General features: G+C 38.8%; 1 protein-coding gene across 2 annotated transcripts in view; it reads right to left on the reverse strand.

The window, feature by feature from the left end:
- Nucleotides 1–26,272, reverse strand: part of TRIP12 (thyroid hormone receptor interactor 12) — a 153,236-nt gene that overhangs the window by 102,531 nt on the left and 24,433 nt on the right. The window contains exon 1 of one of the 2 annotated variants that reach the window (XM_011969150.1): nucleotides 9,614–9,763. In XM_011969150.1, the coding sequence (XP_011824540.1) occupies nucleotides 9,614–9,711 (98 nt within the window). In that variant the 5' untranslated portion in view covers nucleotides 9,712–9,763. Of the gene's footprint in view, nucleotides 1–9,613; nucleotides 9,764–26,272 lie in introns of those variants that run through there. The other variant, XM_011969149.1, reaches the window with a different exon arrangement.

Below are 26,272 nucleotides of genomic sequence, written 5' to 3' on the forward strand. Positions count from 1 at the left end.
ATTATCTCCAGAATCAGAACAACAGTGGAATAAGCAATCCTAGAAAAGGCTAAGAGTCAACACAACTTTAAAGAACTACTAAGGAATTTAAACTTGCCAAAACGTTAGTACACACATACTCTTTGCGCTTTTCCGCCTGTCCATCTTCCTCCATAAGGCATGTACACAGCAGTTGGCAACTTCAGATGCATATCTTCTCATCTTTGTCACCAGAAAGAAAAAAAGCTAAATCTTCCAACTTTTCTCATCTTGATCATGTGACCACACCAGGTTTATCACTGTGCTCAAAAAGAGGGAGTACTGTCGATTCCCCTAGCTTTCACCAAAGGTTAAGGAATAGCTAACAGGATCAGAGTAAAACTATATTAGAACAGAGTAACTACCCATAAATGCATGGGAAGCCATTCCACAAGACTACTGTTTTAAGGAGAGGTGCCGTGCAGAACAAAAACCATGAAGAACATTATTTATTGCCACCTCCATGAAAATGGTATAATCTTTTTAATAATTCAAAATGAAAGAGGGCTTGATCTAGCTTAAGAAGATGAGAGGCCTAAAAGTTAAGCTTTAAGGCACAGGGAAAGAAATAAACATGGTGTACAAAGAGATGGTGAGATCTGCCTGGATGGACATGACATGGTAGGAAGAAGCAGTGACATAATAAGGACAGATGAACAGAGAGGAAGCAGCCAGACAGATACTGAGTCTGTAGTTCCTGGGGATCCCCAAAGTGTTACAATGCTTTGGGATCTGTATAGGCTTTCTAAGACTGGAAAAGAGTATAAACTACATCAATGGGGAAACTTTTGAATGGATCTTGAAAGACTGGCAGAATTTCAGTAAGATAAGGTCTAAAATGCAGAAGGCAGGCGTTTTAAAAGGAAAATGGCATGATCAAAATTACTAAAGAAAGAAACTGCAAGGTATTTTAAGTAGTTAAGAATAGAGAAACTATCAAGTTTTAGTCTCTGAAACCAGTAGATATGAATTAAGTTTGGCATTGTATCTTTTTGTTTTTTTTTTTTGCCGTATACTTCTTTCAAAAATCAGAAAAAGGAAAGTTAAGTTGATTGGTACACTGACAGCTTGTCCTGAGTCATTCTTGAGTGTGGCTTCATTATTTCCCTAGAAAATATCCCAATCCAGCTAGGCACGGTGGTTCACACCTGTAATCCCAGCACTACGGGAGGCTGACGGGGAGGATCACTTGAGCTCAGCCTGGCCAATGTGGTGGAACCCTGTCTCTACTAAAAATACAAAATTAGGCAGGCATGGTGGTGCACACCTGTAGACAGCTACTTGGGAGGCTGAGGCAAGAGGAGGATGAGGCAGGAGGATCACCTAAGCCCAAGAGATGGAGGTTGCAGTGAGTCAAGTCACACCACTGCACTTCAGCCTGGGCAACAGAGCAAGACACTGTCAAAGAAAAGAAAAAAGAAAAAAGAGATCCTAATCCAAACATAAGTATGGCTTCTTCCCAAAAGACATTAGTAATATGGTTTAGATGTTTGTCCCATCCAAATCTCATGTTGAAACGCTGGAGATAGAGCCTGGTGGGAGGTGTTTGAATCACTGGGGTGGATGCATCCCTTATGAATGGCTTAATGCCAGTCCCCTTGGTGGTGAACGAATTCTTGCTCTGAGTTCACTTGAGATCTGGTTGTTTAAAAGTGTGCGCCTGCCCCCCTCCCCAGCCCTTGCTCCCACTCTTGCCATGTGATATGCTGGCTTTGCTTTCTGCCATGATTTTAAGCTCCCTGAGGCCCTCACCAGAAGCAGATGCCAGCACCACACTTTCTGTACAGCCTGCAGAACCATAAGCCAATTAAACCTCTTTTCTTTATAAATTACCCAGTCTCAGGTATTCCTTTACAGCAATGCTGAAGCCTAATACAATTTGAAATTAGAAAATATAAAAACTAAATATTAGTAAGGAAAATCAACAATCCTAGTACAATCAACTTATAATTATATGCAAATGAAAGCAGTCTTATAGAAGACAATTTTCTACAAGAGTAAATATTTGAAAACATACTCAACCCAGCAATTCCACTTGCAATAACCTAGCTTAGAGAAGTACCAGTACAAGTTCACAGTGATAATGAGAATGTTCAGGTGTGGCATCATTTGCTATGGCAAAAACCTTAAACCAAATGATGACAGAGAAGTGATTATATATACACACAATTGATATATCCACATAACAGAAAATTATGCAGACATTAAAACTGATAATATAGTATTAATGACAGATAGTGTTTTAAAAAAAAAAAAAAAAAGCCTACATTAAGGCCAGGTGCAGTAGCTCATGCCTGTAATCCCAGCACTTTGGCAGGCTAAGGCGGGAGGACTGTTTCAGGCCAGGAGCTTAAGACCAGTCTGGGCAACACAGCGAGACCCCTATCTCTATTTTAAAAAAAGAAGAGTCTGGGTGTGGGGGCTCATGCCTGTAATCCCAGCACTTTGGGAGGCTGAGAGGGGCAGATCACTTGAGCCCAGGAATGAGAGACCAGCCTGGCCAACACAGTGAAACCCTGTCTCTACTAAAAATACAAAAATTAGCCAGGTGTGGTGGCGGACACCTATAGTCCCAGCTGCTCAGAAGGCTGAAGCAGGAGAACTGCTTAAACTCGGGAGGCAGAGGTTGCAGTGAGCTGAGATCCCACCACTGCACTCCAGCCTGGGCGACAGAGCAAGACTCTGTCTCCAAAAAAAAATAAAGAAAAAAATGCATATGATACAGTTAATGAAGATAGCAAGTCACACTACAGTATATAAAATGATTCTATCCTTAAAAAGAAAGAAACGAACCAAAATACAAATACAAAGCTGTCAAAAATGTCCTCTTACTCAAAAATCTTCCTATCTTTTAAGAGTCTGTTAAACTCTGCACCTTCTACAAACTCTTTAAGTATTCCTATAAACTTACAGGACTTACAAGACTCAAGTCTTCTTTTCTTACCAGTACATGTCATTTATCTTCTAATGGGTAATTCCTGTCTTGCCAACTGTTTTAAAGCTTCTTTGAGACTGCCTTATACTTCTCCAAGTCAACCTTTAAGGACTAGGACTGTAGTTTTTACATAATAAACTGGTAAGGATTAGCTAAACCAATTAAAAAGTCAGTTCTCCTGTACAGTGGTACAAAGGGAGATTAATAACAAAAACAAAGAAAAAAAAATAGAACAGGAGACTACATCAAAAATTATTCTCAGCCAGACTCATTCTTTAAACCTACTTTTTCAATGTGACCTCATTACTAGAGAAACAGCAATAAAACAAGAATAAGGGTTTTCTTCTTTATCAAATTAGCAGAAAAATACAAAATGCAGATAATGTGACTAGAACGAGAAAAAGCATTCTTTCCCCTGATGGTGATAATGTAAACAGGAAGTAAAAAATTAATGCACAACAAAGTTATTCACAAAAAACTCCCGTGCACCAAGTAACTTCACTTCAGGGACCCTTTCCTGAAGAGGTATCTGAAATGTGAACATTTGGAGCATAAGCAAAAAAAATTTCCCCTACACCTACCTAACTATCCAAAAACTGAAAAAAGTAGCCATGGAAAATACTATATGTTCATTCTGTGGATTATCTGGCCACCATCTGTAAATGATTACCAAAAGATCATAATGACATGGGCAATGTTAATGTTAGGGTATTGAGAGAAAAGAGCAGGATACCAAACTGGACACACAGTATGATCAGCTACATGCCAGAGTGTACAGATAAAAAATAAAACGTTAACACAGACTTTTCTCTGAATGGTTCTTATTTTCTTTTTGTACTTTTCCGTATCCCAAACCTTTGAAATAGTTTAAGTGAAAACACAACTCTCTTTCTTTCTATATAATCAGTGGGGGGTTAAAAAAATCTCTGCTCTAAAAATGTAAAGAAAAATAATAAATAGAAGGCTATATCCTGTATGTCTCACAACTGAGTTTTTGCTGAGTAATACATAATTATTAAAACTCTGTCGGCAAATTTTTTGATGGGGTGAGAAGTAGACAACTGTATGCAAGCATTTCCCTTCATCATTCAAAAATTTCAGACAGATTCTAGTCAAATGTAAAGATGGACCCATAACAGAGGAAAAATTTATTCTTAGCATGGAGAAGGCAAAGGAAGAAAACCCAAATTGGTAGACTTAATTATTAAATTTTAAAATGTTGTAGAAATTAAAATAAACCATAAAAAAAAAACAGAAAAAAAATTTGTCCATGTTAGTTAATCAATACCTTCCACATAAAGGGCCCTGACAAAACAGTAAGCATCTCCAAAATTATACAAAAGGCACTAACAAACAGCTCAGAAAATAAATGCAAATGGCCACGGAGCAAATTTTTCCACTCTATAGTAAACAAAGAAATGCTAACTTTAAACCAAGGAATTCTTTTTCCCCACAAACTTTTCTTTTTAAAAAGGGTATGCTCTATTGACTAGGATTTGGCAAAATGAGCACTCTCAAGAAGTATTAGTAGAAGTATTAAATTGGCCCAAGATTTCTGAAAGATTTAACAGATTTAGCAATCTGTTAAGAGTCTTCAAAATATTCATACCCTTAGATTCTGTAAACCGGTTTCATGAATTTGACTTGATAAAACCAGCTCACATTCAAATATGATAGGCATAAGCAATATTTTTTACAGCAAAAATCTGAGGAAAAAACCTAGAGGCCCAAATTTAAATCATGGGCTTTTATATTAAAGAAAATCATGAAGCCACTTTAAATTACCTCATGGAAGAATGTTACAGAATTCCAGAAAATACATCTAGTGATAACATCATCCCTATTATTTGTATGTTGCAAGTATACATATATTGATCTCTGAATGTGGAATTTTGAAAAAACAAAAAGAAGCTACACATATAGAAAAGACTCTAAGAACATAGAACAGAAATATTAACCATGGTTATCTCTGAGTGGTAGGATTAAAATTATTTTCTTTAATTTTCCTGAAGCATCCCAATTTGTATTCTCAATATGCACTGTTTATATAATAAAATCAACATTGAACACAACTACCACTAAAGCGATCTTAAAGTTGCTATAAAATTAAATTCAATCCTACCACTGCCACTTGAGAAAAACAAGAAAAAGCACATAGTATAATAAAAACGCTACTGCACTGCCAAGAGGGAGGTGGTAGCCTACAAATACCTGTACTACAACTGGAAAAGGCTAGGTAGTATCCCTGAGAGCAACCCAACAGAGAAGCAGTGGAAGGCAGTGATTTCCTATAGAAGAAAAAGAGAACAGGAAAGAGAGGAACAGGTCAGCTACAATAAAAAAAAATTAGAGAGGAAAAGGGGAAAGAAAAACAATAGAAGAAGAATAAGATGTCTAGTTCGACTGTGGATAGTGATGAAGGATGGGTGAAAAGGAGAGCAGAGGTAAAATTAGGAGAGATTAAATATATCCTCAGACTCTACTTTCATTTAAGAATGAATTTAAACTATTTTTTAAAAGAAGCTATCCTGATTTGGAAGAAAGGCACAAGAGGTCACTGGAAGGAGGTTACACAAAGAAGACAGCTTAATGCAGAGGTTTAGAAGAAAACAGTGGGTCAAAAATGAATCCTAGCACAAATCCTAGGAGGGAAAACTGCTACTTAAATTCTAAACTAAAATTTATACCCTCTTCTAAGTCCCTCATCATAGGGATCCAGTGGTCTGCAGTGAAACAGTATGGCATAATGAAAAGATTCACTGACTTGAACTCCTGGTCAGGAGTTCAAGACCAGCCTGGCCAACATGGTGAAACCTCATCTTTACTAAAAATACAAAAATTAGCCAGGTGTGGTGGCCCATGCCTATAATCCCAGCCATTCAGGAGGCTGAGGCAGGAGAAACGCTAGAACCCGCGGGGCAGAGGTTGCAGTGCGCCGAGATCACGCCACTGCACTCCAGCCTGTGTGACAAGAGCAAAACTCCATCTCAACAACAACAAAAAATATCAACCTGGGGGTTGAAAAGAAGGCCTTCAAAGTTCCTCCCAGTCTTGAGATTTTGTTATGAGCAAAAGAATCAAGCTAAGCAGGCAAAGTGATATTTAAAAGAGCCAGCATCTTCTCATCTCATTTGCATTCTTAAAACTAATCAGATGTTTTGGCTAAAGCTCTAAATTTCTATGTCCTGATCACACCCTTCACAATTGAGCATATTACTGACTGGCTTAAACTACATGAACTACAACAAGATTTGTCATTCTACAAATCTAATCGAGTTCCATCTCTGTTACAACTTTGAGCTACTTAAACCAACACATCTTAATCGCTAGTATTAACCACTTCCATTTATGTCCCACTACTTTATTATTTATTTTTTGAGACAGGATATTGCTCTGTCGCCCAGGCTGGAATGCAGTGGCCTGCCCAGTCATAGTTCACCGAAACCCTGAACTCCTAGGCTCAAGCAATCTTCCCACATCAGCCTCCTATGTAGGTAGAAATATCAGTGTGTTCCAGTGTGTCCAGCTAATTTATTTTTTTGTAGAAACAGAACATTTCTACATGTGTCTTTTGACGACACATGATGTGTATTGCTATGTTGCCCAGGCTGGTCTCGAACTCCTGGCCACAAGTGATCTTCCCACCTCAGCCTCCTCAAGTACTGAGATTACAGTCATGAGCCACCATGCTCAGTCTTACTCATTTTTTAAAATATATACTATGTTGGTGCAAAAGTAATTGTGATTTTTGCCATTTAAAAAAAAAAAAATTGCAAAAACCGCAATTACTTTTGCATCAACCTAAATACACAGCTGGGCATACTGGCAGGCGCCTGTAGTCTCAACTACTTGCGATGCAGTGAGCTATGTCTGCATCACTGCACTAGAGCCAGGACAATGGAGTGAGACTCTGTCCCTAAAAATAAAATAAAAACATAATACAATTTTTAAAATTTCTTAGGCCGGGTGCGGTGGCTCACGCCTGCACTTTGGGAGGCCAAGCCAATTGGATCAGGAGTTCAAGACTAGCCTGGCTAAGATGGTGAAACCGTGTCTCTACTAAAACTACAAAAATTAGCCCGTCGCAGTGGCAGGCGCCTGTAATCCCAGCTACTATGGGGAGGCTGAGGCAGGAGAATCACTTGAACCCGGAGGGCAGAGGTTGTAGTGAGCCGAGATCACAGCACTGCACTCCAGCCTGAGTAACTCCGTCTCAAAAAATAAATTTGTAACACTGATATATAGAAAAAATGACCATGCTGAAACACTGTGGATTTTAGAAGCAATGCGCTGTTGATAGCCCAAAATGATTGTCAGTTCACATGCAAGAGTCCCAATGCAACCTGAGAATTAACGTGCATAAAACCTCAGTTGTTCAAAAGGTACAAGTTACTTATATGCACATACATACATATATGTACATCTACATGCAGTTTTTAAAAGACAGAAGAAATGTCAATAGTATCCAATGTCAACAGCACACCTTATAAGTGTGTAATTATGTTTTCTTTTTAGTTTTCTATATATTCAAAATAATCTAAAATGAACATGTAACGCTTTATTACAGGAGGAATAATATTTTTAAATCAGCCACATAGGCCGGGTGCAGTGGCTCACGCCTGTAATCCCAGCACTTTGGGAGGCCGAGGCAGGCAGATCACCTGAGGTCTGGAGTTCGAGACCAGCCTCAACACTGAGAAACCCCGTCTCTACTAAAAATACAAAAGTAGCCAGGCGTGGGTGGTGCATGCCTGTAATACCAGCTACTCGGGAGGCTGAGGCAGGAGAATTGCTTGAACCTGGGAGGCGGAGGTTGTGGTGAGCTGAGATTGCGTCACTGCACTCCAGCCTGGGCAACAAGAGCGAAACACCATCTCAAAAAAATAAAATAAAATAAAATAAAATAAGCCACATAAAGCTGAGTGTGGCTGCTCCAAAGAATAACCTGAATGTAAAAGAGCAAAAATTTTCAGAACAGAGCTCTATATACTAAGTATAAGTGGTAAGAGCTTAACATGCTAAAATACTGAAGTTTACCAATAATCCTATCAAACAGCTATCCCCACTCTGTGGACTAAGACACTGAGGTTTCCTGAAACTCTTAACAAAAGACACATAGCTATTTAAAGGCAGAGGCAGAAATCACACACAAAGGCTGGGCGTGGTGGCTCATACCTATAATCGCAGCACTCTGAGAGGCCAAGGCTGGCGGATCACTTGAGGTCAGGAGTTCGAGATCAGCCTGACCAACATGGTGAAACACCATCTCTACTAAAAATACAGAAATTATCAGGGTGTGATGGTGCGTGCCTGAAATCCCAGCTACTTGGGAGGCTGAGGCAGGAGAATTCGCTTGAACCCGGGAGGCGGAAGTTGCAGTGAGCCAAGATCATGCCACTGCACTCCAGCCTGGGCTACAGAAACTCTGTCTCAAAAATAAAAAGAAAAGAAAAAACGAAATCACACACGAAGAAAGCTGCCCTAGTCCAAAGTCCCTATGCTTATCCACTTAAATAGTCTGACATCAGCATGATGTGCTTTGATTTATTCTTTACACTTGACATTAAAAATTTTTTAAATAATTTACTAGATAATATGTATTCACGGCTATGGCCTCAAATGGCTGTAGGAGATAATCCTATTAGAATTTAGAGGCTGAGCGCAGTGACTCACGCCTATAATTCCAGCACTTTGGGAGGCCGAGGCGGGTGAATCACTTGAGGTCAGGAGTTTGAGACCAGTCTGACCAACATGGTGAAATCTCGTCTCTATGTCTCAAAAAACATTAACCAGGTGCAGTGGTGCACACCTGTAGTCCCAGCTACTTGGGAGGCTGAAGTGGGAGGATTTTTAAGCCTCAGAAGCAGAGGTCGCGGTGAGCTGAAATAGTGCCACTGCACTCCAGCCTGGGTAACAGAGTGATGAGACTCTCAAAACAAAAAAATTTAACCATTAAATTTTTTTAGCTAAACATAATCAATGTTAGTCCCAAAATTAGAGAACTAGGCCTTGCAAGAGGAGTTCTGAGTATTTTTTACATGGACTGACAGACCTTGGCTAAATCAGACGGAGTATTACATTCAAGAAAATGCATCTGATCTGATTCTTTACACTACTTCTTACGTAACTACTCCAACTAAAAAGAAACACCAGACCACTAAAAACATGACAACTTGTTCACTAACAAAGTCAGAGTGCCTCACTACCCTGTTAGTATCTATGTTGCCAAAAGGCATGATGAGGACAAAAGCTCAAAAGCTGAGTATCAAAAACTCAAGTTCTTAAAACAAGTGAGGCTTCTTTTCAATAAAGTATCATTAAGTCAACACATAAGGAAAAGGACCACGAATGGTGAAAGATGTGTTGTAATATACGTTTAAGGAAGTGAAGAGAAAGGGCAAACAAAACATGACACACCATATGTTAAATTTGGTGTCTGAACATGTCAGTGGCTATGAACTACTTCTTTGAGTCTAGCACATCTGGGGAAAAATTTAGGAACTGCTTTGGATTCCAGTTTGCTTTTAAGTACTCGACTCACAAATCAGGAAAAATTACCCATATGCAATGAACCATTCAAGTTTTGGACCTCACAACGAGGCTTAAAAATATTTTTTCTTGTATTCCCAATTCCATTTCAAATTACCATGAAATACATACCTTCCTCCTATTGAGTCGTCTTGTGGTTGGGCCCCGGCAGTGTTCCTCTGTGAACGTCGCAGTGACCCCCCTGGATTGTTATTAGGCCGGTTGGACATTGGCACCTCTCTCTTGAAGGGACATACCCTTTCTAGACACTACCATTCACTAAAAGAAAAAATAAACAAAATTTATCAGATGTACAAAATACAGTATGGGCAAGAAATGAGGGGAACTTACAGTGACGTGGGAATTTTCTGCGAACTATCTGATTTTACAGCCTTCACCCATGCTGCAATGTCTCATCAAACTGTGAACTCTGACTGATGAATGTGTTACAAAATGTCAGGGTATAACATATTCAAGGCATGTGGTCCAGGACTCAGCATATAAAATTAACTTAGATTTCACGGAATAGCCAGATAATTCTCAATTCAAAGAAAACACAGCACAGGTAGAAATGTCTTCATTTCCACATTCTAGTACTGTGCAGAAACAGGCACTACACCTAAAGTCAAAAGATGATGGCTCAAGTCCTGTGACAGAACAGGTGTTAAAGAAGTTTGCCTTTGTACAAATCACAGCCTCTAAGCCTAGGATTCCTCAGACACAGAATTAACATGTCACGTCTTCTTCACAGTATTGTTGTGAATAACAAATGAAAAAATAAATACACACAAAACTGTGGCCGGGTGGAGTGGGCTCACACCTGTAATCCCAGCATTTTGGGAGGCTGAGGTGGGTGGATCACCTGAGGTCAGTAGTTCGATACCAGCCTGGCCAATATGGTAAAACCCCGTCTGTACTAAAAATACAAAAATTAGCCAGGTGTGGTGGCACACACTTGTAAACCCAGCAACTCGGGAGGCTGAGGCAGCAGAATCGCTTGAACCTGGGAGGCAGGGGTTGCAGTGAGCCCAGATCATGCCACTGGATTCCAGCCTGGGTGACAGAGTGAGACTTCATCTCAAAACAAAACAAAACAAAACAAAATTGTAAAACTGTACTATCTTAATGAGCTCAATAGAGTAAACTGAGCAATGGTCCCAGATATTTTGGATTTTCAACAGCAGCTCTGCTGGCCATGACCTTGGATAAAATAATCTCTACATTTAATTTACTCTTCTTTAAAACCAGTACGTTACCTACCTCAACAGAGCTGTCAGCAACAAGAAATTGTGAAAGTATTTTTATAAGTTTAACAATTTAACTCAAAACAGTTCTTAACCAAATTGAACTTTCTATAAGAAATTATTGTACAGATAAAATACCGACACTCAGAAAATTAGTTTAACTGATAAAACAAGCCAACATTACAATGATAGAATTACAACACGTGCAAATAAAATCTCTCACTATGTTTTGTAAGCCTGCAGTCAAATTTGAAGTGGAGTTCTTTCGTTACTTCTATTTACTGGGAAAGAGAATGAACATATGACATTATAGAAACTGGTGCCAAAGAGAATGCAAATTAATCATAATTAAATCTATTACTGTACTGGATTTTGTTTTAGAGATTCCTTGTACTGTAGTAAGAAAGTAGGTTTTCTTTTGGGTTACATTGTTGATACAATTCAGTAGAAAAAGACATATCACATATGTCCAAATTAATGTAATAAACTTTAATTAGAAAGTTCAAATTACTAATTTAAGGATAGTCAGTTTCAGAAAGAAAAAATAAATACAATTAAACATTAGAAGAGAGGCAGGCAGAGAGAGAAGAAAAGGTTAAACTTACACGTACTGATATGGAAAGATATGAAACTCTCATTTGTGTGTATGTATACAAAGACTTGTATATAAATTTCTGTATACTGACCACATGTTAAAAATTCATGGAAAGATACATGAAACATACTTTGTTAATAATGACTGCCTTTGAGAAAGGACTGGGGGATCCGGAGTTTAGAATGAAAGAAATCATTTTTGTTGTCATTGAGACTGTTTATAAATTTATAAGGAAATAGCAGGCTGCTCTAGCATTAACAGCTTTAAGCACAGAGCTCTTGTGCCACACTGTCTCTGCCCAAGTTCAAGTCTTGACTCTAACACTAACAAGTTGTATATAATCTTGCATATATGAGTGTCTGCATACATACTTCCCTGTGCTTCAATCAATCAAATGAGGATAAAGAACTCACACAATAGTTGTGAAGATCAAATAAAAACCCATGTACACTACTCAATACAGTGCCAATCATATAGCAAGTGCTCAGTACATGTTAAGCATGATTATTACTATAAACATTTACTCAAAAGAATAAAAATATCTGTAGTAAAATCTAATATATCGGGAGAGGCTTCACCATAAAAATCACTGTCAATATGAGTCTTAATTTTTGGCACAATATTTTCAAAAGTGAAATGTTTTCAATTAAGGGTAAACATCTCAATCACCTGGGAAGCTTTGTCAAAATATGAATGCCTGTCCCCCAACCTGATATCCTCATTCACTGGGCACAAAAGTTGGAGACATAGTTTAAAAGAGCTTTCTTGGGTACACTGCAACACACCGAGAATTTCAGCACATTAAAGAATAAAAGGCCAGTCTTTTTCAAAATTCATCTTAGAAATTTCTCTACTTCAATCATCTCAATACCATTTCACCTGGACCCAAATAGCAAGGACAGATACAAGAGAATAGGATGATACTGTTGCTCTCACTTTAAAGAACAAACAATAGTATTATAAACAAGGTTAGTAGTTGGCACCTGCCCACCTTCTGCTATTAAACACCTACTGTATGTCATGGAGTGTTAAGTCATTCAAATGAAACTAAGTCACACTATTTGTTTTGCCCCAGAGTCACCTAGGTAACCTTAACAATGCTCCCCAACATCTTCAGTGCTGGTCAACCAGCACCATCATCAGCCAACAGCCTATCTGCCGATAATTCTTGAGATTTAAGAGGAAGAAGAGCAAGTAAGAACAAAGCTGTTTATCAAATTATTACCTGCTGTTAAAGCATAAATTCATCTTTTTAAAAAGAGGCCAGGCTCTGTTAAATGTTGGAACTTTAATTTCCTGAAAGTAAATAAAAGATTAACATATGATGGATACAGGATCTCTCCCTCTGCCAGGTATCAATAAAACCAGAGAGCTGAAAGGGACCCTCAGAGATGATCAAGTTCAACCCCTTACACCTTACAGACAAATCCAAATGAAGAAAGTTCCAAGTAATCTGTTGAAGAACCAGTCTTCTGAATCCTGGTACTGAGCAGTTCTATATCCGTCAGAGGTATCACCACCTCAACTTCAAAAAAAGTTTAAAGCCTCTTTGGCTTCAGCTAAGAACCCAGAGGCCAAAAGTTTTCTCTATGCAATGAATTCCAGAATGTTTTCCTTATAGATTATTCTGTACTGACTTGACCAATTACTTATGCCTACCATATGCTATTACTTTTTAAAACACAAGTGGGAATTACACTATTATACTGCTAAAAGTTATGTTTTCATAGCCGGTAGTGAATATGAACTCAAAGATTCCATCTTCACAGGTTAACTCCTAGTGTGAAACTGGAATTATAAACCCAATTTAATATCCCTATCAAATCCTGAAATATACTACTCTTTTTTAACCATGGCCATACCTTTATTTCTGTAAAACTAATCAAGATTTTTCACATAAAACCTTTGACATTCAGTCCTAAGGCACTGAAATAAAATAGAGAACATGTATGACTTTAACAGGAAAAACAAAAAGGCTAATGGATGTCTTCAAGGTTGAAAACAAATTCATGACAACTTTGATCACAGCTGAGTGTACAACCAACTTATTCACTGTTTAAGTTAAATGACTTTTGAATTTTATGTGAAAAAGTATTTAACTCTACATGCAAATACCACATAGAAAAAAAAACCCAAAAAACAAAAAACAACCGGCTGGGTGCGGTGGCTCACATGAGGTCATGAGTTCGAGACCAGCCTGGCCGACATGGTGAAACCCCATCTCTACTAAAAATACAAAAATTAGCCAGGCATGGTAGTGTGTACCTGTAATCCCAGCTACTTGGGAGGTTGAGGCAGGAGAATTGCTTGAACCCAGGAGGCAGAGGCTGCAGTGAGCCAAGATTGCACCCCTGCACTCCAGCCTGGCTAACAGTGAGAGTCCATTTCAAAAAAAAAAAAAAAGTATGTTGTTGTTTTATATTTACATTTAAAAATTCATTCTTAAAATATATATCAAGAATATTCCTTCAAGGAAAACTTAAACTAAAAACATTTTGGAATTTTTCCTTTTTTTTTTTTTTTTTGAGACAGAGTCTCACTCTGTTGCCCTGGCTGGAGTGCAGTGGCATGATCTTGGCTCACTGCAACCTCTGCCTCCTGGGCTCAAGTGATTCTCCTGCCTTGGCCTCCAGAGTAGCTGGGATTACAGGCGCCTGCCACTATACCAGGCTAATTTTTGTATTATTAGTAGAGATGGGGTTTCACCACATTGGCCAGGCTGGTCTTGAACTCATGACCTCAAGTGATCTGCCCACCTCAGCCTCCCAAAGTGCTGGGATTACAGGTGTGGGTCATTGCACCTGGCTGGAAATTAATTTTTCTGCTAAATTCTTAATATCATACACACACAAATAAAGATTTAAAAAAAAACCCAAAACATTTTTTAAAAATCCAATCCTTCCTCTGGTACAGAACTTTTAGAACACCAAAAGAAATCAACTGCAAAAAAATAAAGCCAGGCACAGTTGTGGATGCCTGTAGTCTCTACTACTGGGAGGCTAAGGCAGAAGAATCACTTGACCCCAGAAGTTTGAGGCCAGCCCAGGCAACACAGGTATACAGACCTTGTCTCTATAAAAAGCTTAAAAATTAGCCACGCAGGACCGTGCACACCTGTGGTCCCAGCAACTCAGAAGGCTGAGGTGGAAGATTACTTAAGCCTGGGAGGATGAGGCTGTGGTAGGCCGTGATTACACTACTGCACTCCAGTCTGGGTAACACAGGGAGACCCCGTCTCAAAAAAACAAAAAACAAAAAAACAAAAAAAACAGCCACACATTGCACTACTGACATTCTGTTCAACAACTGACCAGATATATAACGGTGGTGCCATAAGATTATACAATACCATATTTTTACTGTGATTTTTCTGTGTTTGGATATGTTTAGACACACAAATATTTACCATTTTGTTACAACTACCTACAGTATTTGGTAGAGGAACAGGTACGTTACAAACATGTATGCAACAAACACGTTGCTATGTCTAGAGCAGGTTTGCAGTGTATGAGCAACGGGCTATACCATACAGCCTAGGTGTTTAGTTGGCTATACTATCTAGGTTTGTCTAAGTACATTCTACAATCTTCACATAATGACAAAACTGCCTAACAATAAATTTCTCAGAATGTATCCCTATCTTTAAGCAAAGCAATGTCTGCACAGTAAGCTTTTAGAAGTAAATCTCATTTGTCCAGTATGTACCCCCTAATTTCTTATGCACTTATTTAGATTTCGTCCTCCAAAAAGGCTTGGTTTGGCTTCAGATCATTAACTTGGAGGTAAATTACAGTAATAAACACAATTTGCAAGGTACTTTACTCATTTTGTAAAATTTAAATGTGACAAGGAGTCATATAAACCACTGCCTGTTAGTCCTATTTTACAAATAAAGAAACTGAAATGTTACAAAATTAGTACCCTGCATGAAACAAGTAATGGCATCCAGACCTGCAGACTACAAGCAAGAACTGACATCTGGAGCTACAGTTCTGAATTACACACACCACATAAAGAAAGAAATGACTAGGTCCCAGAACCAAGTGTGGTAAGGGGCAGTATACATTAAACCACTACGATAAAACAAAATAGAAATCACCCTTGTGTATAACAGAAGTCATTCTTGCCTACCTAAAAACAGCAAGGACTTCAAAGAAGCCTATCTTTAAAGTGGGAATGAACAACCTTTAAGCTTCCCCCAAAAGCACTGAGAAGTGCTGAGATTGAGTGGTGCTGAGAAACAGAGACAAGTAAGACAATTCCTCCTCACAAGGAGCTTACTGCTCTCCATCTCCCACCTAGGCTCACATTCTGCCTCTGCCACTTAGTAAGACCTGTAAGTACTCGCCTTCGTCTCAGTTTGTTTCTCCATTTAATTAGAGACAATATTATACTTTAGGATTTAAGTATTAGAGGACTGCATGTAAGGCTCTCAGAACCTTACCTGAACATGATAGCTGCCATTTAATGAGTGCTTATTAAGTACAATCTTAAAAGAAAAACGGGGAAAATCATCAGGTCCATCATGTGCCAGAAAGGAATTGCAGGGGATAAAAACTTCCTACAAACCCACAGGGACAATTTATTATTTTACTTTTATTTAGGAAGGAGGTAATACAAAATCAGCAGTTTTGTATGGTATACTCACGAGTCAAATGTCAAACTCTTTTTTTTTTTTTTTTTGAGACAGAGTTTTGCTCTTGTTGCCCAGGTGGGAGTGCAATGGTGCGACCTAGGCTCACTGCAACCTCCGCCTCCCAGGTTCAAGCGATTCTCCTGCCTCACCTCAGCCTCCCGGGTAGCTGGGACTACAGTCGTGCACTGCTATGCCCAGTTAATTGTTGTATTTTTAGTAGAGATAGGGTTTCACCATATTGGCCAGGCTGGTCTCAAACTCCTGAACCTCAAGTGATCCACCCTTCTTGGCCTCTCAAAAGTGCTGGGATTACAGGCATGAGCCACTGTGCCCGGCCAAACTAGTATTTTCATAACACTAGAAAACAATATTTAATGGAAAAAATACAAGATCTAAGTTGAACAGTAAAGAAAGAATGATTATGGGTTATGTGTATTCTGTGCTTAGCATGTACCAGACAATGTGCTTTAAATCATTTAATTTTCACACCAACTTTACAAAACTGGTAGTGAAAATAATCTTCTTAAAAAGAAACCATGGCACACAGTAAGTTAAAATGACCCTAAGGCTACAAACCTAACAGGGGACAGGGCCAGCACTCAAACACAAGTTTGACTGAACAAACAACGAAAAATAATTACATATTTACCTTAAAAAAATCAAAATACTAGAAAGCCATGACATCCCAAGCTTAAAGGATTATGGGGGATAGGAAGAAAATTCTGATCCTTTGCCATCTGGTAAATCAGCTTAGCTGGCCAATCACTAAGTGAATAATTATCATTAAATATGCTAAATTGATTTGAGAAGAAAGCTCAAATGTACTACTCTAAACAAAGAAGAAAACGGTGGCTAACTTCGCCTTCACAGGTTGAGGATGACCGGTCACTTCTGCTGATGTTCCTTGAAATGCTAGAGCAGTGAGGAAAGACATGGAGGAATGAGAGAATAAATTACAATGGAGGGATGTGGAGTGGTTCCCTGAGCCTGAAAATAAGCCTAAACTCTATCATGAAGGGCCAGAAACAAAAAAGTTTGCATTTAAGACCTACCAATAAGGAGGCAGATCAAGTAGAAAGCTACCAAATAGACCTAAGGATAGATGAAGATCTGATTAACAATGGAAGAAGACAAAATGAAGATGGGGTCAAGAAACATTTTGATGACAGAATCTGCACGGTGAGAAAGAACAGTCTAAGACTGTGGTTCTCAGACTTCAGACAAATACAAATGCTAAAATGACTCAAATTTCTTACACTGGTGACAAGGTTAAGAAAAGTTATCTAAAACATATAAAGAAGGTGACTGCACATCCTTTCATTGTCCTAGGAAATGCTACGTCAGAAGCTTACCTAGGAATTAATTTTCTACAAGAGCATCATATTTTAATTTTGCTATTATATTTATTATTAATCTGGGGTTCAGATATTAAAGGTATATATTAACCTGTAGATTTAAGTCTGGAGAAATACCGTTTAGGTACAGAAGAAAAGACAACCCCAAAGATTGCAGTTTGTTGCCTGTAGGTTATCAGTAATCTCACTCTAAAATCTTTATTAAATTACCTATAAATACCCAGTTCCCCAAATGCTCTTTAAAACAGCTTTACCACAACAGCTTCCTCTCCTCATTAACTAGTCAAATAGTATCTTTGCTATTTACATTCTGTAGTTCTAAAAGTCATGCTTTTAACTTTAGAAAACTATACAAAATAATTGTAGCAGCATTATCAAATGATACACACGAGCAGAAAAACTACATTTAGTGTTAATATAAAATCTGACTCATCATGTAGGTGTCTAGGTAAAGAGTTTCAATAAGCAAATGGAAGTAAAGATTGAGAATTACATAGGCAACTGGATATGCAGATGGGAGAAATTATATTGGCATGCAGGAGGTAGGAGAAACCAAGGTAATCAATAAGATTCTATTTTCTCTATGAAAAACAGACAGCATAAAGAGAGGAACACGCCTAGGATGAAATATTGGGAAAGGCTAAAATCTAAGGAAAACATAAAAAAAAGAATCCAGTCAAGGAAAATCAAGAACTTACCACAAGTATTGGGAAAATAAATCAGGACAGTGGTGTTGGCAGACACCAAGAGGAAGACAGATAGGCAGAGTTCAAAAAACTCAACAATGTCCATCAGATTTAGAAAATGGGGAAAGCAGCCTGGGCAACATTGCAAAACCCCATCTCTACACAAAATACAAAAATTAGCGAGGGCGTGGTAGCACGCCTGTAGTCCCAGCTGCTCAAGAGGCTGAGGTGGGAGGACTGCTTGAGCCCAGGAAGGGGAGGTTGCAGTGAGCCAAGATTGCACTACTGCTCTCCAGCCTGGGGGACAGAGCAAGACTCTGCCTCCAAAAAAAAAAAAAAAGAAAAGAAAAGAAAAGAAAATGGTGACAGCTGTTTCTAGAAATGGTGGGGAAGGAGAGGGTATAGGGTAAGATAATAAATACCAACTCTCTTCTGGAAGTGCTAGACTTTATAAAGAGAAGAGACAATAGCCAGGAGGGAAGGGAAGGCAGAGAGACAAAGGCTGTGTTTGCATGCATATATGTAATTTCCCTGTTTGTCATTTTTAAAAAAATAAATCTTGAGCATATGTATTTAGGTAAAGAAAAGAATTACTGAAAGAAAGGGTTGGTAATAAAGGACAGTCTACTAACAGGATCTCCAGGGGAAAAAAAATTAAGAGCATAAGCTTTGGATCAGAAGAGCACATCAATCTCTGAGGCATGAGAAGATGACAACTCCAAGTAAGGAAGTACGTGCCTAACTTGTTGAATCTGTGATTAACAGGTATGAGAAAAGCAGAGAAGAAAGGAGGTCACCCTTCACAAGGAGGTCCAAAATGCACCAGAAGTCCATTTTGTAGAACATGTAAGATGATCAATTTATCCTGAATAGCTATTGCCCAACTATTTCTAAACTACAGAGCCACTCATTCCCTAATATAAATCCTGTCTTAGCTCAGATGGCTTGTATAATCCTTTAGAACACTAACTGCATTTATGTAATAGAGGATATTCTTCAGGTCTCAAAAGCACATAGACAGCAACTTTTAGTCCACATGCCAAAAATGGCTCACAGATCCAGTTTTAACAGGTCTACAATCCTGCTGGCTACGATCAGTGAATGGGGATAGCAGGTCAGCTCATCGATAGCCTTTTTAGTTACTTCCTCTTAAGGGATCAGCATAGATAGTCTCTAAAATGAGATTCAGTTCCAAATTTTTTAAGACTCCAACCTAATGTTTATTTCAGTTTTTCTTCAATGGGGTACTTTAAAAGTTCTTCCTTATAAAGATCTAATAATACCACTTACTAGAGACTCATCAGGTGATTATGAAAACCAGGAGCTGCTGAGGGAGTAGAGAGAGAATGATTTGTAAATGCTTCTCTCCCTTAAGGGACAGACAGAAACCTCCTGGCTAAGAACCAAAGTTATTCACAGTACAATACAAGGTACCCAGTAGATTACAGCAAGGTGCTCTCCATGGACAAAAACAATTTTATATTTGGTAAATAACCTTTACAGCACACAGACACACAAAATAAGACAATATTTTCAAAAATATTCTCTTCAAAATATATTTGTCACTGTTTTGAACTCCATCATAATAATGACATCACAGAGGTTAACTCTTTTTTTTTTTTCTTTTCTTTGAGATGGAGTCTTGTTCTGTCACCCAGGCTGGAGTGCAATGGCGCAGTCCAGGCTCACTGCAACCTCCACTTCCCGAGTTCAAGATACTCTCCTGCCTCAGCCTCCTCAGTAGCTGGGACTATAGGCACACGCCACCACACCCGGCTAATTTTTGTATTTTTAGTAGAGATGGGGTTTCACCATATTGGCCAGGCTGGTCTCAAACCCCTGACCTCATGATCCGCCTGCCTTGGCCTCCAAAAGTGCTGGGATTACAGGTGTGAGCCACCACACCCAGCCTAGAGAGGTTAACTCTTTAACATAGTTCAGATTAGGAAGTCTATGCCTGACTTGCAATAAAAAATATTTCAACATTGTGATAATCATGGATTTGTGTTACAATATTTTCCAAACAAGTATGTAGCCTGTCATCAATAGAGCTACAACCCTGGGGATCTGTCAGAAACAAAAATTATTAAGATTATAGTTAAAGTAGGGGGAAAGGAAGCATTAAAATTAACTCAAAGTCAGGGAGAAAATACAGACTGTAACTTTAACACCTGGTGCATAATAGTGTCAAATTTTTGTTTAAGATCATGCATTTCAGAGCAATTATACCTAAATTCATTTAGAATGTCTCGAATATTTTTCAAAAGTGAAAAAAAAATGTTAAATGCCATACTCTACAGACTAATGCCCCACATTTCTACATTTAGCATTTTTACCAAAAATAAGTAGATGCCAAAACTGCCTCTACACTGAGCCAGAATATGTACAAACCAGGAGCCAAGAAAAAATTCAGAGGTGTATTTCCCAAACGCAAATTTTTGTAATACAGATTCCTGGACCCTATCAGAATGGGGGTATGGGAAAATCAAACCATTCCTAAAATCAGAATAAGAGGCTGGGTGCAGTGTCTCATGCCTGTAATCCCAGCACTTTGGGAGGCCAAGGCACAAGAGGGTGGCTTGAGCCCAGGAGTTCAAGACCAGTCTGGACAATATAGGGAGACCCCATCTCTACAAAATATTTAAAAACTAGCCGGGGCCAGGTGCAGTGGCTGACACCTGTAATGCCAGCACTTTCAGAGGCTGAAGCAGTAGGATCGCTTGATCTCAGGAGTTTGAGACCAGCCTAGGCAACATGGTGAAACCCCCTCTCTACCAAAAAAAAAAAAATTTAGCCCGGCATGGTGGTGCACATCTGTGGCCCCAGCTACTCAGGAAGCTGAGGTGGGAGGATCGCTTGAGCCTGGGAAGTGAAGGCTGCAGTACGCTCAGATCATGCCACTGTACTCTAACCTGGGCAACAGAGTAAAATCCCATATCAAAACTAAAAAATAAAATTAAAATAGCCAGGTGTGGTGACATGCACATGAAGGCCCAGCTACTCAGGAGGCTAAGGTGGTGAGGTGGGAGAATTGCTTGAGCCCAGGAAGTCAAGGCTACAGCAAGCCATGATCGTGCCATTGAGCCCCAACCTGGGTGACAGAGGGAGACCCTGCGTCAAAACAAAACAAAACAAAAACACCAAAAGAAATTAAAAAGGAAAAAAATAAAAATAACAATTTATTTTTCTAGTATCAGCTAGGTTTGACAACTGTGACACAGATGTACACTATTGTTTTGGTATCATTACATATCATCTTCTATTCCTTTGTAATTTTTACATGACTCTCCCAGCTCCCACAATTAAAAACTGCCACTGATATCCTTAGAGTCTGATATCCTTAGAAACTTCTAGGAATCTAACCTAAAGAAATACTTGCACAAGTAAGGATGTAATCACGATACTCACCGCAGTATGTCACTGTGGAAAAAGGGAGATGATCCGAATGTTCTCAACAAAGGAATAGTTAATAAGTATACGGTATCAATACTATGGCATATTTAGAGGTCCTTAAAAGCAAAGGTAAACCTGTACATACCACACTGACATTCATGGACAGAACATTGTTAATTCCTTCAGCAAATATTTGAAGGTTTATCTGACAGGTGTCAATACTGTTTGCTACAATGGAGCTTACACTCAATTGGAAAGAGAAAACAGACTGTATGCACATTGTGGTAAGTTCCATGAAAAGTGAAATAGGAGAAAAACAGGAAGGAGTAGAGGATAATGGGAAGGAGGAAGGAAAAAGCTGCTTTGGGTTGAATCATCAGGTAACAGCTCTCTGAAGAGACATTTTAAGCTGAGACTCAAAGCATAAGAAAAAAGCAGGGGGAGGGAAAGGTATGTATTTGTTTATATATGTGTAGGAAAAAAGTCGGGAAACATACACCTAAATGTCAACAGGGAGGAGAGAGAGAAGTAATAAAAAGTACCTATGTCTTGAGTCTGTTCAAACCCTGGCTCTACCATTTTAAGCCATGTTATCTTGGAAAAATTTCGTAACAAAGCCTGAGTTCTCTCATCTGTGAAAGAAATCATTATCCTTTCAGAGGTAAAGATATTGTCACTTACCCATTTGAGAATAATGTGACTAAATAAACAAAAAGTAGGAGAGGCACGGTGGCTCACGCTTGTAATCCCAGTACTTTGGGAAGTCAAAGAGGGCAAAATGCTTGAGCCGAGTCTGAGACCAGCCTGGGCAGCACGGCGAAACCCTTTCTCCACAAAAAAACACAAAAATTAGCGGGGCATGATAGCGCGCATCTCTAGTCCCAGCTACTTTCGGGGCTGAGTTGGGAGGATTGCTTGAGCCCAGGAGACGGAGACTGCAGTGGGCTGAGATTCATCACTGCACTCCAGCCTGGGTGACAGAGTGAGACCCTGTCTCAGGAAAAAAAAAAATTAAAAGCCATATTCACATTCAAATCAATAAGACTACAGCTACCACTCTTCTTCAAATGGGCATAAACATAAATTGAACAACATTTGTAAAACAGGCTAGTTAAACAAATTCAATTCCCTTTCTGAACTTTCCAGTTTGATTCTTCTTTTACTTCTCACCACCTTTCCCCTGCATGCAGCTTATTATAACATTTCTCAAAACACAAAAAAGTTGAGAATTGCTCAGTAAATATCTGTAAAGTCCCTTCTAGCTTCTACAATGAAAAGTTTTACATATGCTTTATTACATCTGTATCCACATCCTCATTTATGTACCCGTGTCTGCCATCTATCCATCCTATTTTTTGACGTTTTCAAAGTAAGCTGCAGGCAGCATTATACTTTGTGTATCATAAAACGGTTTTCAAATTTTGCTTCACGTTTTCAGTTAAATTTTCATATAACAAAATGCCCAAGTGTTAAGTATAAAATTCAATGAGTTGTGACAAACACATACACCTGTGTAAGCCAAATCCTCACCAGGATATACAGTCTATCACTCAAGAAACTTTCCTCACGCTCCTCCCCAATCAGTCCCTGCACTTCACCTCTCAACTCTGCAACCACTGTTCTAATTTTTTTTTTGACCAGAGTCTTGCCTATTCTAGGATTTCATATAAGTGGAAACATATAGTATGTACTCTTTTGTGTAAGGCTTCTTTGACTCAGCATAATATCCTGAGATTCACCTATGTTGCTGAGTTTTATCAATATGTTTACCTTCTTATTGCTGAATATTCTACTGTATGAATATGAACATTTTGATTATCCATTTTTCTGTTGATGGACTAAGTTTTGCCTGTTAAGTTTACAGCTGCTACATTTTTCTACAAGTCTTTCCATGGATATATGCTTTCATCTCTTTCGAGCAGAATTAAGAGTAGAATCACTAGGTCATCATAAGAAAGATTATGATTAACTTTTTTTATTTTTTGGTACATTGAGAGTACCCAGGCTGGAGTACAGTGGTGCAATCACAGTTTACCGCAACCTTTAATTTCTAGGCTCAAGCAATCCTCCTGCTTCAGACTCCTGAGGAGCTGTGAGTATAGGTGTGTGCCACAACGCCTAGCTTTTGTTGTGGGGAGATGGAGGTGAGTAGAGACAGGATCCTGCTATGTTGCCCAGGCTGGTCCCAAACTCCTGGACTCAAGCAATCCGCCCACCTGAGCCTCTCAAAGTATTGAGATTACAGGTGTGAGCCACCTCACCCGGTCTATAATTAACTTTTAAAGGAACCTCTTTCTTTCCAGAACTTTTTTTACAAAGCAACTGTACTATTTTACAGACGCACTAACAAGTATAGAAGTTCCAGTTGCTACATAACCTCACCAACAGTTGGTGTTGCCAGTCTTTCAAATTTTGGCTATTGTAGGCCAGGTGCGGTGGCTCATGCCTGTAATCTCGGCACTTAGGGAGGCCAAGGCAAGCAGATCACTTGAGATCAGGAGTTCGAGACTAGCCTGGCCAACAAAGTGAAACCCCGTCTCTACTAAAAATACAAAAAGTGGCCAGATTGGTAATGCATCACTGTAATCCCAGCGACTTGGGAGGCTGAGACAAGAGAAGCACTTGAACTCAAGGGGTGGAGGCTGCAGTGAGCTGAGATGGCACCACTGCACTCCAGCCTGGGTGACAGAGTAAGACTCCGGTTCAAAAACAAAATTTTTTTTCGTTATTCTGCTGAGTGTGTAGTAGTATCTTATTATTGTTCTAATACATATTTCCCTAGTAATGAATGACGCTGATTATGAAGCTAACCGCCCCCGCCCCCAACTTTCCAAACCCAAAATACTCAAGAATATAATCTTACTTCAAGATTTTTTAAAAAGTCTTTATCATGATCACTTTGGCATCACTAAAAGTGGAACTATACGGAGAATAGCATGGCCCCATGTAAGGATTACACAATTTAGCATTTTTTAAAAAAGGCCTTTATCAACTCTCAACTCATGAAATAAGGGAAAAAAAACCATGGGATACACTTTTATGATGAAGATGACCAGAAATATTCCTGAACCCCATCCTAAACCAACTGTTGGGAAAGTTGCCTTGTTGCTAAAAAAGCAAGCAAGACAGAGGAGACATCAGGAGAGAAGAGAAGGAAGGGGAAAAGAAAATCTATGCCTCAGAATTTATACATGCCTGGCCAAGATTTATAGGCATGTTTTGAATCAGATGAATGATCCAAGAAACTGTAAGCCAAGGAACTTCAAGTCTTACTGATCACTTACCGCAGTGATGCTTAATATTTAGTGTGCCTGAGAATTACCTATGGATCTTGTTAAAATTCACATTCTTGTTAAAACACAGGGATGGAACCTGACGTGCCATGTTTCCTTAAAAACTTCTCTGCCAGTCTGAGAACCATACTTTGGGTAGCAAGCTCTTAGTGCATCTAAATACTTGACAGGAGCGAAGTAAACCTTTGGAGAAAGGCACCTTTAGGCCTCAGGAAAATGCTACACATAATCTAAGGACAAGGAACAGAATACAGATAACACTCAAGTAAACAAGGCATCATGAATAAGAACCTGCAAAAAGACACAAAACATTTCAGATAGGAGAACTATCGGATCTTAAAATGCTCACAATGTGTAGACGCATAAAAGACAAACATGAAAAAGATAAATGAAACAGAAAAACTACTAAATGTTACATAGATTTGGAAAACAAACAGAATTTCTAATATGAAAAATAAAGGAATAAAGCTCAGACAGGTGTGGCGGTCTATTAGACAAAGACAGCAAAGTGGAAGACAGAAGGAATTATGTAAAATATATCACAGAAAGAACAAAAGATTAAAAATAAGATATGCAGAGAATCAAGTGAGAAGTTCATATATAAGTTTAATAAAAATTCCAGAAGCAGAAGAGTGAAGAAATGTGAGAGACATATCTAAACATTTGGTGGCTGAGAATTTTCTAGAACCAGTAAATGATATGAATCCACAGATGCAAGGGAGCTAACTGAGCCCAAACAGGATAAATAAAAGACATCTAAACCCACACACATCATAATTCCACAACAAAACAAACTAGCCACATGTAGAGGTGTGCAGGAGGATCACTTGAGCCCAGAATTTTGAGGCTGCAGTGACCATGACAGCACCACTTCATATCAGCCTGGGCAACAGAGTGAGACACCATCTCCAAAAAAATAATAATAAAATAAAACATTCTACACCAAGTGAAATTATCTCTTATTAATGAAGTTTTGGTCAGATTAAAAGAGTTTTTCCACCAGCAGAAAGAAAGTGGCCCAGGAAAAAATAAAGGTGACAAACAGCTAAATGTAAATGAATATTAACTCTATATTACACTATAGAGTAAGATTTTAAAAAAATTGATTCCAATGACAGTATCTTAAAGCCAAAAGGAACTTGGTAAATGGAGTTATCATTTTAAGGTCGTTGTGTTTTCCACAAGAAGATCTTGTTAAATATACTGTTTTACTTTGTAAAACAGGAAGGCAGAGACTAGAATCATAAAAAATAATAAACTCAGCCAGGTGTGGTGGCTCACGCCTGTAATCCCAGCACTTTGGGAGGCTGAGGTGGGTGGATCACCTGAGGTCAGGAGTTTGAGACCAGCCTGGCCAACATGGTGAAACCAAGTCTCTACTAAAAATACAAAAATTAGCCAGGCGTGGTTGGGAGGTTGAGGCAGGAGAATCGCTTGAACCTGGGAGGTGGAGGTTGCAGTGAGCTGAGATGGTGCCACTGTACTCCACCCTGGGTGACAGAGCGTGACTCCATCTCAAAAATAATAATAAAATAATAATAATAAACTCAAACGAAGGCAACAAATCAGAAAATAAAATGAAGTAAAAC

Source organism: Mandrillus leucophaeus, unplaced genomic scaffold (assembly GCF_000951045.1).
Source record: "Mandrillus leucophaeus isolate KB7577 unplaced genomic scaffold, Mleu.le_1.0 Scaffold878, whole genome shotgun sequence".
Classification (NCBI taxonomy): Eukaryota; Metazoa; Chordata; class Mammalia; order Primates; family Cercopithecidae; genus Mandrillus; species Mandrillus leucophaeus.